Source organism: Mastigoproctus giganteus, chromosome 5, assembly GCF_048544385.1.
Source record: "Mastigoproctus giganteus isolate SK-2022 chromosome 5, ASM4854438v1, whole genome shotgun sequence".
Classification (NCBI taxonomy): domain Eukaryota; kingdom Metazoa; phylum Arthropoda; class Arachnida; order Uropygi; family Thelyphonidae; genus Mastigoproctus; species Mastigoproctus giganteus.
The window spans coordinates 97048588-97061808 of NC_143579.1; the positions used below are offsets into that span (position 1 = coordinate 97048588).

Here is a 13221-nt window from a genome sequence, read left to right on the forward strand (position 1 = left end):
GTTAAAATAAGTAATTATATATTCACATGACACTATTGATTATTGAGGGCCATGGGGGAACTAATATCTTCTCACTTTTTTCATTTAACAGTGTGCCATGACTTAATGAAATTAATCTTTTCTTTCTACATATTTATGTGCATAGATTTTTTGCAGTTATTTAAGGGCCTATTATTTAGGGAGTCAAATAAAATGTCCATATCCCCCACAAAATCTGTTGAAAATGTAAGCAGTAAAGCACCAATACAGGAATAAACACAAAGATCAGCAGCCATAAATTTCTAATTTAACAGATATGTTAAATAAGCATTCTCTGATCACTGAAGACAGGCTGCCAGGACAACACATAAGGTTTTGTCACAATATACTAGCAGGGATTAGAAAATAGGCCTTGGGCATCAGTCTGCATATCACTATGATATATTATCACAACCGACAAACTGGTTAAGTGAGACTTTATTAAAATAAAATACAATATGAAATATACATAAATAAAGCACTTAAAACAGATATAAAACAAGATAAAAGCATTATGATACAATAAAGCATTAAAATTAAGGATAAAGGAATAAAATAAAATATTAGCTTTTGGGGTGAGGTATCCCTTCATCAGCTAGCTAGTGTATGGTATACTAAGTATATATACACTGGTTAATTTAATATAACAGAAGAAGACTGGGCATGATAGTAAAATCACAACACAGTATTACACATGAGTAATGCAAGCCAGCACCCATCACACTGTAGAATGGCAGACTCCCTAATGGAGTGCATATGAACTCCCCCATTGCAATTCACCATATGATTGCAACTAGTAATGTGGAGTGCCTCAAGCTACAAGCACTGGCAGTAATCACGAGTAGTTGACGGTTTCAATATCGCGATGGGGATCAGGTTATGTTGCTTGACCCAATAATGCTCAGCAACAGCAAAGCATTCAAAGTTAACAGTGTAGAGAGCCACCTCATGCTCTGAAACATGATCTTTTAAACTCCTGGCAGTCTCACCAACAATCTGGACACAATACAGTAAATGGAACTGCTCCACAGAAAAATAGCAATAGGTGTTTTCACTTTGGAAACGATAGAATGTAATTTCCGACTAGGGTCTCGTACACACCGTATATGGTAAGAGCGTAAAATTCTAGCAAACAAGTCCCCCCAACAAGGGGTGATAACAGCCTGGCAATATAATTGGAAAGTTTAGAATCCCTTGTTGGGAGGACCCCACTGTATCTAGCAGTGTGTACTTTTTACGGATTATTAAGGGTTTTACCATGTCTGACAGCGAGGTCCGAGTTTCTTTTGATGTGGTCTCCCTGTTCACTTCTGTCCCAGTGCAAAAAGGCTGTTACTTGCTCAAGGTGACTTTTGTATAGGGCTACTACCTTGAAGGACAGGACCTCGCTCTCTACTGATGACATTTGTACTGCCTTTAATTTATGTGTGATTGGTAGTATGATCATGTTAGGGGCTCACAACTGATGAGTATAGGCTTGGCACACCCAGGGTCCTGAGCTGGATATCATCATTCTTCTCTTTCATGGTGACTTCCTTCTCTCTCTCTCTCTCTCTCTCTCTCTCTCTCTCTAATTTTTTTTTTTTTTTTGCCTGGTGCAGCAAAAGCCTCAGGCTTCCTTGCACCATATGGCTGATAATGATCATAATGTTTAACAACTTTGTTTCAAGGCACAGCTATGGGTGCCCCTATCAGTTCCGTCATAACTAATATTGCAATGGAGGAAATTGAAGGTCATGTATTTTTGAACTTACCTGTTCCCATCACTCTCTGGTGTCGGTATGTTGATGATGCCTTTGCTGTTGTCCTTTGGGGATCAGAAACTCGACTCCTACAGTATCTCAATTCTCTTTCAGCCTTTATTCCATTTGCTATTGAGCTGGGAATAAACAATACACTTCCTTTCTGAGACATTCTGATTCAATACGTGGATACATATTTTTCAACCTCCATCTTCAGGAAGCCCATGTGTGTAGGCCAATTTACTAATTATGGGTCTGTGCATGCACATGGACACTTACACAAAACTGCCCATACTTTGTTTACATGCACATGAATGCATTCCATACGTGGCAATTGGAGATTTATAAGGTAAGAACAGAACTTTCTAATTATGGCTATCCTCTTGATGTTCTGGATAAGTATGAGTTAAAAGCCCTCGGCTTTGTCACCCGATTATATCCTCTCCGCGATAATGAGTTTATCTCCACTGCCTAAATCCCCTGCTATCCAGGGACGTCTGAGTGGCTTGCTAGAATTTTACACTCCTACCATATATGATGTGTACAAGTCCCTAGTTGGAAATTACATTCTATCATTTCCAGAGTGAAAACAACTATTCCTCCTTTCTGCGGAGCGGTTCTTTAACTTTACCATATTATGTATCTGGATTGTGGGATGTGTTATGTGGGTGAGACTGCCAGGAGGTTAAAAGATGGTGTTTCAGAGAATGAGATGGCTCTAAAAATGGGAAAGTTCATATGCACTCCATTATGGAGTGCAATATGTTCATCAACAGTGCGATGAACATTTGCATGCATAATGCTGCATCACAGGCACTGGAGTTGTGATTTTATGATTATGCTCAGTCTTCTTCTGTTATATTAACCAGTGTACATATACTCAGTACATGGTACACTAACTAGCTGATGAAGGGATGCCTTGCCCCAAAAGCTACTATTTTATTTTATTCCTTTATTTTAATGTTTTATCTTGTTTTATAGCTGTTTTAAGTGCTTTATTTATTTTATCTTGTTTTATACCTGTTTTAAGTGCTTTATTTATTTTATCTTGTTTTAAGTGCTTTATTTATTTTATCTTGTTTTAAGTGCTTTATTTATGCATATTTCTATTGTATTTTATTTATTTCTATTAATAAAGTCTCATTTAACCAGTTTGTCAGTTGTGACAAGAAATTATAGTGATACTACCAGGGATAATAAGGTGATTATTCTACTGTGGTCAGGCCACATCCGTGCAGATCTGGAGGCCTCATTTCAGGATGAGGAGTGCTGAAATAGGTGCAGAGAAAGGCAAAGAGAATAGTGAGAAGAACAAAGGAGTGCTGTTACCAAGGAAGGCTTTATTTCTGCATTTTCCATGTCTGAAGACTAGGCACCTGTGGGGTGATCCTATTGAGATGTTTACAGATTTGAATGGATTAAGCAAGCTGAGTGCTGATGGGATTCTTCCTCGATCAGCAATGAGGAAGGATGATTGCAGAATAGATTTGAAGAAGTTTGTATTTAGCCAGCAGGTGGTTGATTGTTGGAACAAACTTACACCTGCTGTTGTGAAAGTGGATAGTTGTAAGAAATTCAAGGAATAACTAGATAAACTATTAGAAGGAATGGACAGGTGATGTGGGAAGGGTTTTTTTTTGGCTAATACTTTATAAGCTTGCTTCTTGCATCATTTGCCATTACTAACACTAAATCATACTGTTTATCATCAATGCCCATTGGTCAAACAAGGTGCTTGCTGAAATCTCTTGGCTTGGTATAACACAAAATTTTTAAATAAGTTAATATCGTATCTTCTCAAAAAAAGATGGACTGCACTCTTAGTAATCAGCAAGCGAAAACTCAGTATTTGGTTTGGAAAAATTGATAAGTGTTTTTCTTTTAGTGCTTGTAAAACAACAATTACAGAAATAAGAAACAGTCATCATTATTATATAATAGCAAAAAAAAAATCCTGATTCTCCATAACACTATAATTACTAATTGCTTTTAACCAGTTAGTCAGCCTTTAAAAGAGTGGTCAGAATGAAAGAATGCTATTTAAATTTAAAAAGAAAAGAAAAAAAACTTGAAGTATGCAGGCATGACTGACATGGTATGATATATTTAATTAACTGCAATTATCGGGGAAGGCTAATAACACCCAACTCAATAAACTCAGTGACTGCATCCACAGAAATTACTTCTGAAAAATTAAATTGGTCAATTATTTCTTAGTGGATAAATATTACCAAATGTAATTACAGTATTCGACGGAATATAAGACGCATGGGCATATAGGATGCACCCCCATTTTAGAAAGGAAAATTAAAGAAAAAAAGTTTTAGTATATTTAGGTATTTAATATTTATTCTAATGTATATAGTAGGAAAAAGCTCATCCTAAACATGTGATCAGAACAGCAAGAAAAATACTAATACTGTATAATAATATATTATTTAATTATTATTATTAATTTACTAATACGCAATTTAAAAGAGAAATAAAAGAATCTTAGCTACATTAGAAAATATTTTATATGAAGCAAACTACAACTAGAATTGAAATGAACAAAAAGACAGTGAGGAAATGGTATAAGAACATCACTGTTCTGCAAACAGAAAGTTCAGTCATTTTGAAAACCAAAAAAATCATTGTCTTCAAATCCCAAAAAAAACTCTTCCTCGCTAATGTTGGTATCAATATCTTCAAATAACGCAGTGTCTTCAGTGCCATCAAGGGCATTACTAATTCCACTCTTCTTGAAAGATTTTATAATTATTTTACCACTTATATTTCTCCAAGATTCCTTAACCCATTCACAATCTGTGCAGTGGTGGGCCTCTTCATTCTTCCTGTGGGTGTGAAGTCATGTTCAGGTTCTCCCATCCATTTGTTCCATTGTTCTCTCATATTTTGCTTAAATGGCTTGTTTATAAACACACTCAAAGGCTATAATTGGCTTGTCAGTCCACTTACAACTATCTGTGTATTCAATTCTCTCACCCTCTTTTTAATGACTTCAGCTCTATGCACTCTGAACTGGTCCCAAATGAGAAGAGATAGTTTCCTTAAGAGACCAAGAGGACCACCGTTTATTACGTGAGAAAATTTCCTTGATCACATGTTCATATTTTCCACTATCCTGGAAAAACTACTGCAATTTTCAGAGGTTTAAAGTTTTTCCTCTAGTATAGAGCTAAAATCAAGCTCTTTGTGGAAAGTTTCATTAAATTTGGTCCAGTAGACGATAAATTAAACTGGAACAAATTTTCGTAACGCTTTTCGCATGACGGTTTTTCGTTACAAAATTTTTGGAATAACACCAGTAAAAATGTTTCTAACATCAAAAATGGTTGTAGTTTTGTGTCATCAGCACAACAGGCCAAAACTGGTATACTATTAACACCGTTCTTTATTTTATTTCAGTCACCTCACCCACAATGATTACAATTCGTGATTATAGTCACATCACACACAATTAAAGTACACTACCGTACGAAGAGACACACTCAACATCATGAAAGACCACAGAACTAACTGGCCCGCCAGTCATGCCACCTTTTAATGGATCAGAAAACTATTGAGAAACCTGGAGAAGAATCTTGAAGCTTGAATCAGTAGTTCCCCCATTATCAGCAGTAACTGTACTTATTGCATTATTTAAATTTAGTTTATCCTGGTTAGCTTAAACAGAAGCCCCCAGGAATCAGTATTCCCAACATTAAAAATCCAAATCTTGCCATACCTTAATCTTATGATTATAAATGGCTTTATGATACAACCTCCTTTTAATTTTGTACAAATCCGTAATCACATCAGCCTCAAAAGCACCCCAACTTCACAGCCTGTGATATTTCCTCCTTAGGTCAAACACCTCAAGTCTTAATACAGTTAATTCAGCAGACCACCAAGGTACTTTATGTGAAATGTTTCTCTTATGCTTAACTGCAAAACATAAAGCATTCAGTAACATAGACTAGACAAAAACATATTCTGTAGCTGTAACATCATTCAAAGATTTGGACATTATTTAAATCTAAACAGTTAGGCAAACAAGACAAACTTTCTCCAATTAATTGATTTAAAGTTCCCTGTTCTCTACATTCCATTTTCCATTTATTTATACCCACAATTACTACGTTTATATACAAAAGTTACAAAATATATATACAATTTCATATACATTAACATTCTCATTATACATATATAAAATACTATATTATATATGACCTCCTGGTGCACAGCATTCATGTATCCCAGAATCAAGGATGGCTCCTAGGCAAAAGCTCATCTCCACCTAGTTCATCTGTACAGGCATAGAACCTCTACGAAGTTGGCTTAAAAAACATGTGTGCAGTATTATACCATCACCGATACAAGGCAGCTGCTATCTGGTGCCCTTTTCTAGGCCCAGGTTTACATTGTCTGTGTGTGCTGAATGCACAAGTCCCGCCACCACAGGAGGTAGTGCAATACCGGTGGGTGCCTATCTCGCTTCCAGATTACCCTGAACTTGGAGCGAGTGAATAATTAAAGAAAATGAAATAAGAAATGAATGAAAAGTGAATCAATAGTGGAGAAAATTCCACAAATTAACCTCAGTCCACCAAGAAACAGTAATTATTACATAAAGAGATATATACAGCACTTGTTTTAAATGTGCTCAGAGTCTCAGAATTCCTGAGAATCCGGAAAACAATATACAATTAGGTTATACACAATAGACTATGTTTAACTACAGAAATACTTTTCAAAGAAAGACCACCTCTACATTCAATTAACAGCACTATCTAGTCTTTCCGCTAGAATTTCTAAACTTGCTGACATCTTGTGAATAGTAATTGACCTAAATCACCATTGATTAACTTAAATCACCACAATAATAATTGACAAAAATCAACACAATAACAATTCACGTAAATCTTCCGTTTCCACATTAACCTTTTGTCTTTTAGTGAAGTCAATTCCCAGGAGAAGCTGAAGTTCTTAGTTGAGTCTTCAATGTAAAGACAGTTCTCGAGAAGGTTTGCGGAGCTGTAAAGTTATCACGATCTTCAACAACTAGAATATTTACATTGGTCTCCAATAGGTTTGGAACCACAGACATTAAATCCACTGTAGGTTGAGAGTACAATGGAGAGTTCAAAAGTACATGAATCCAATAGAGACTCAATTGTATGTCCACATTTGGTGGACAGTAAACAAACACAATATAAAAACTTATGAAAGGTGTGGAGATCATTAAACAGGTCACAGTGTCTGTACACAGACCTGTAATGTTGGTAACCATCAGATCATTATTTAAAACAACTATTGCACTTTTTGGAGGTTTTTCAAGGGAATGAATAATTCTTGCTGAGGTTGAAAAACCCATAACTTTATGAGCCCCCACATCCTACCTGCAAAGAATGGAAGGGTTCCTGTTTGCAAATAATGTCAAAAGTCATTTTCAAATGACAATATTCTAATCTCATCCATTGCCACTCTTGAGTGATTTATCTGAAGAACTTTTACACCCTTATATATAACATCACCCAAAACTGGATTCTTATCAGCCACTCTGTCACTGAATTTGAACCATTAACCATTATCCTTTATGTTTTGTTCTACTATCCGTAAGCTGTACCCTTTCAAGTATTCTGGACACTTAACACCCCTTACAGAATGATTATAATCTCTACCATGTCTCTTACAGTTGATACATTTTGGAGAATCTTCTATATGGGGACACTCTCCATAGATATGACCACCCTCTGCACAGTGTCCACAAAAGAAACTGCCTCGTGGGAACAAAATTGGGCCAAGTGGCCATACCCCAAAAACCGGAAACATTTGCTTACAATCGTAAACATACGGAACCTGTGTGATGCGAATCCAAGATAGATTCTATCACTCTCCAGAATATACCTCATCATAAGAGGACTAAATCCGAATACCCAATTAACCACTGTTGTACCTGATCCAGAACTAAATCTGAAAGTCACCTCGTCTTTAACTTCATCCTGTGAGAATCCAAAATCTTTTAAGTTTTTAAAGAATAGATCTTCGAGTATATCCTCCTTAACATAATCATGAGGGACACCATATATTAACAATGTTGGATCTGATAACAGAGGTTTCTCCATTGTAAGGCCTATCTCTTTCAAGGCAGGAGCAGAAGACATCGTATTAGCATCCACCGAATTTGTGGTCTCCGCAAGGATCCCCTTATTCCTAAGGAGATGAATACCTTTTATTTTCATCTCCTTGTGGTCACACTTAATGACTTCAGTCATTTTCTGCTTTATGTCCTGACTCAAACTCAAGGAAGAGTCCTCAGTGGGCCTGAGAATAACCAGATTCTGAGGATTAGGCACACCTCTAGGAACTGATAAGGATCTATCCCAACTAGCACTGTCAATCCCCTCTTTGGATCTTGGTTTATTCTTGATTTCCACAGGATCAATTAACTTGAGATCCTGCTGCACTATCTCTGCATAAGACTTCTTATGAAGTTCAATCTGGCAATCTAAAATTTGATTTATCTGACAAGCACTCTCCTCCAGATCCCTAGCTCGTACCTTGAGGTGCTCATTGTCCATGACCAAAGCTGTTGTCACAGCCTCCAAGTCAGCCCAGAGACCAAAAATTCTATTGGACACTGGTTTTGTTATTTTGCTTGACTCTTTAGACATTATTTCTCCTAAAGCCTTTCTTATCTTAGCCAATACCACATACACCTCTGGCATTTAACGATCCTCCCAATATTAAACCATCTATAAAAGAAATCCTATGGACCTCCCTACTATAAACAGTAATTATATTATCCCCTACACCACTTGGCGAATCAAAATCTCCATAACCCTCACCATTCTCGGCTGTACTTGCTTGAACTACTTTAACGAGAGACGGGTGGTTCGTATTTTCTTCAACATTCAAGGTAATAATTTTTTCCACATTTGTTTTATCAAGTTTACGTTTGTCTTTTTCCCTTATTATAATAGTTTTATGGGTCTTTGATTTCCTTTTACATTTATTCCTTACTGGTATCCGAGAAGATTCTTTCTCGATAGACACTTGTCTTCTTGCAAAATCCAGAGAGGAAGAATATGCTTCAAGTTCCTGGGACCAAGTAATATCTCTGTCTTCTTCTGACATTATGTTATTTAGAAAAGTAATCGAGACAACAAAAACCAGCCAACCGGGCTAGCCAGGTGGGTAAAGTGCCTGCCTGGCAACCCAAAGGTCGCGGGTTCGAATCCCCTCGGGCTTGGATCACAGTTAAAGGCAAAAACTTTGGGAGGTGTATTATGGCCACAGAAGCCAATGCGCCAACAACTAACAAAAAAAAAAAAAAAAAAAACCATTAATTCCCACAGTCTATCAATATATGTCTATACAGACACTTTTCCCCACCCGGGATGAAATCTGCATTAGAGTTGCAGATTTTCCTAAAGCGGGTTTTCAGATCTCAGCCCCTAATGGACAGGGGGTGCCACAAAATTATGTGCCAAATAAATAATTTCAAATATAAGATCCTTAAGAGTAAAATATGGCACATCAAAAATACCTAACACTTGAACCTACTATCATCAAGCTATGCACAAAAAATTCAATTGAGCTTAGCTAAAAACATTCGGACTACCCATCGTAAACTGGGAATTGATTCAGCAACAATACTATTTAAGCTGCTTTCCGGCTACAAATTAACCACCTCTGAAGAAATTGCAATAGAATGGTTTAAAAAATATGCAATATTTAATTTTAAATGCCAAACCCCCTGCAAATCTTTCACTAATATGGAATTTATGTAACACTAAGTTTCCGAAACATGTAATGGAGTTACATCATGGGAATTAAAAATGTGTATATAAAAAATTCCCCTTCTCCCCTAGCATATGAACCAACTTATGGCAATGAAAGTCCATTGTCTGGGCTTTTGGTTCAGCAGTTATTTTTATTGAAAAATGACGAGCGGTGAGTAAAGTGCACTTTCATCTGTGCAATATTTTAGTAGTTTTTAATCACTTTCTTTCTGCATGACTTATTATTAACATATAAACAATTTAAGAGGTAAGTTCTGAAATTGCACTATTTCTAACAGCATTGCTAAAGGGCATAATAACATGAAAGCTGATAGAATGGGCGGGCATAACGAATATTTCGTATGCGAAAATAAAATGCAATTCACTATTAACTGTACTAAGAAATTTATATTTAAAAATAGTTAACATACTTCATCTTTAAATTTGGAATTTAGAAACAAACTACAATAAATCTGAAAAAGAATACAATATACAGTACACTCTCGATTTTCCGGAATAGATGGTAAAAAACAAATCCCGGATAATCGATTTCCCGGTTAATCCAAAAATACAAAAGTCCCCAACATACGTAAGAGATACGTTCCAGGACTTCGTCGAGTTTCACGTAATTCGGGAATGACTAATAACATATTGCTACTATATTATTATTGACAAATCTGAATTCCGCGCGATACTTGTTAATGTTTGGCCATTTTCATACATCCTTATTAGCTTAATTTTCTAATCCAAATTGATGGCTTTCCTTTTGTTGATTGATTTACTAGTAGCACTGTCACTTATTCTCTTAGTCAGCACCACGATAACCGTGAAACTGAAATTTTCTGAAAAGAACTCACAAGGTGATAATAGTGTGTCACCTCACGCGAACTCACATTTTACTAAAGCACATTTCTGGAGGTCACTGCCATTAAACAATTTGCACCTTCCAGGTTACTGGGCCTTTCTGTTCGTGCATCTAGTTATAAACGCATAGTAAACTCGATCTTATTGCATTGGCAATAATGCCTATAGCTGAAATTGTGTGGGTTTTTACATTATTGTGGTGAAATGTGTCCCCCACATATATATTTAAAAAAAAAAAAAAAAAAAAAACCTAAATAAATTGTAAGAATATTCTCTTCTTTCCTATTTTTTTTCTTGTTACTCCAGATCTCACTTGTGCAACTTTTGCGTGACATGATCATCGTTATTAATTGCTTATTTTATTTATTTATTATTTTTATTTGTTTTAAAAATTTTACAATCCTAAAATAAAAAAAAAATTGAGCGAAAAAAAAAAACTTACGTAAAACCATAGTTGCGTAAGTCAGGAACTGGGACTTACTGTATCGAAAAATGTTCAACGTAAAAAATATGGCGACAGAAAAAAAAAAACTTACCGCGCACTACTCGCGTGTCCAATACGATGCTTCCCTTTATTTTTTCGATGTTGCGTATGGTTTGTTCACCAACATTATAATGGTTCATTAGAGATTTAACAAATGCACCGTTTTCAATCATTTGAATAATTTCAAGTTTTTGTTTAACTGAAAACGCAACTCTTTTGCATTTACCCATCATTTTTGCGATTTCTAAACAAAAAAAAAAAATAAAAAAAATAAAAAAAAAATTTACTATAAAAAAATTCTGACAGCCCTGACATAAATAACGAAACAAAATTTGTCCTTTTACGCTGCAACGGAACACAACAATCGACGCGACGCAATAAATCAAACTAAACGTTTGGTCTCTTTTTTTTTTTTTTTTTTTTTTTTTTTTTTTACCGGCAGGTATGAAGACAGTAGGGATTGCAAGAAAATAGCTACACTAATCTCCCAATGACAACTTATAATGCCGCTTGTCGCTTATTTACGACTTGCAAAATATCTGTTTATACTAGTTATTACCTATTCTAGTTATTACTTGAATTTTTTAATTTCTGTTTGATTTTTTTTTTAATTTGTAGTCTTGAAATGTCCTGGTTAATCTGCTTCCCGGTTAATCGAGAGTCTGCTGTACAGCAACTGGTTTTGTAGGTCTTCAGTGGGTGACTTAATAATGATGCAAATAAATAAGTCATTTTCCAAACCTGTGCCCCTAAAAAGTAGTCCTACTAGGGGGGGTCTGGCTAAACAACTATGGTGTGTAATTTACAAGCATACATGCAGTACCAGATCTTCAGTAGGACTTTGTAGGTTCATAGATGTGGAAAATGTATAGTTCTTTGTGTACTGAATATTGAGTGTGTGTGTGTGTGTGTGTGTGTGTGTGTGTGTGTGTGTGTGTGTGTGTGTGTGTGTGTGTGTGTGTGTGTGTGTGTGTGTGTGTGTGTGTGTTATGGGGATTAGGGGTGCATAAATTGAATATTGAAGCCACCAATAAAAATCCACATAGTCTTGTTTACTATATTTATCTCTAAATTTTAAATATTAATGTAAGCTCATTAGGGTATGTAAGAATAAATTACATTTTAATTTTCACACACACACACACACACACAGAGAGAGAGAGAGAGAGAGAGAGAGAGAGAGAGAGAGAGAGAGAGAGAGAGAGAGAGAGAGAGAGAGAGAGATCCCATATTTTTACCTTATTTCCCAAATATTCATCAGGTGCAGAAAAATAGAATAATATTCCAGTTGGGAGATCTGTTTTCAAAACTGCATGTATAAATCCACCAGCTTCATTCACATCAGCATTTAATATCACTTCTTCTAAATCAGAATCCAATTTTAGTCCAGTGCTCTTCCAACCAGTCATTTCCAATACCTAGATAAAAATACAAACATTTATGTTATATTTTACTATGATGAGTGAAAGTAAAGCAATAACTACATTAAGTACTAATACACATCTTTTCTGCAACTCTCCTTTTTAAATTAAAATTAATATACAATTATGCATTTCATCTGAAGAAGAGTAATGATTATGATATTCAGTTTACTTTAACAAAAAATTATGATAATGTCTTGCTGTGTTCACATTTGTGACAGCAACAGGCTTGGGCTTCTGCTCATTTTAGAATAAATGCACTTACACATTCAGCCAGAAAGTAACTGACTATTGGAACGAACTTTCATCCTGTTTTTTTTTTTTTTAAGTTAGTTGTTGGCACATCAGCTTCTGTGGCCATAATGCACCTCCCAAGGTTTTGCACTACTCTGATCCAAGCCTGAGGCGGGATTCAAACCCGCGACCTTTGGGTTGCCAGGCAGGCACTTTACCCACCCAGCTAGCTCGGTCGGCTTCATCTTGTGTTGTGGAAGTGCATAGTTTGAATATATATCAAAGGAAGACTAGACAAATTATTGGAGAAGATGAACATACAGTGTGAGTATTGTTGTTGGTGTTTTTTTTTTTTTTTTTTCAATGCTGTATAAACGTGATTTCTTAAATCATTTGCCACTACTAAATACTAATATTGTTCAATTATCTCTATCATCTACCTTGACACAGACACTATCCAAATAATATGTTATTGGTTGATTGCAGTTAATCAAATATAGTACCTTGCATTTATCAATATTAAACTTCACTTCACATTTTTCAGTCCATCTGCTCAGTTCAGTTTACCAAGATCACACCTTAGCCCCAGCTGAAGTAGTATAATCATTTTAACTTTTCTGGGAAATGTATGTGTATATACACTACCCTACCATTAATATCCAGACATCTGTATACCTACAAATAAGCTTATT

The 13221-nt window shown here is 35.6% G+C and overlaps 1 protein-coding gene across 1 annotated transcript in view; it reads right to left on the bottom strand.

The window, feature by feature from the left end:
• Positions 1–13221, bottom strand: part of LanA (laminin subunit alpha) — a 1178005-nt gene that overhangs the window by 652717 nt on the left and 512067 nt on the right. The window contains exon 25 of the mRNA XM_090374120.1: positions 12113–12292. Within this exon, the coding sequence (XP_090230246.1) occupies positions 12113–12292 (180 nt within the window). The remainder of the gene's footprint in view (positions 1–12112; positions 12293–13221) is intronic.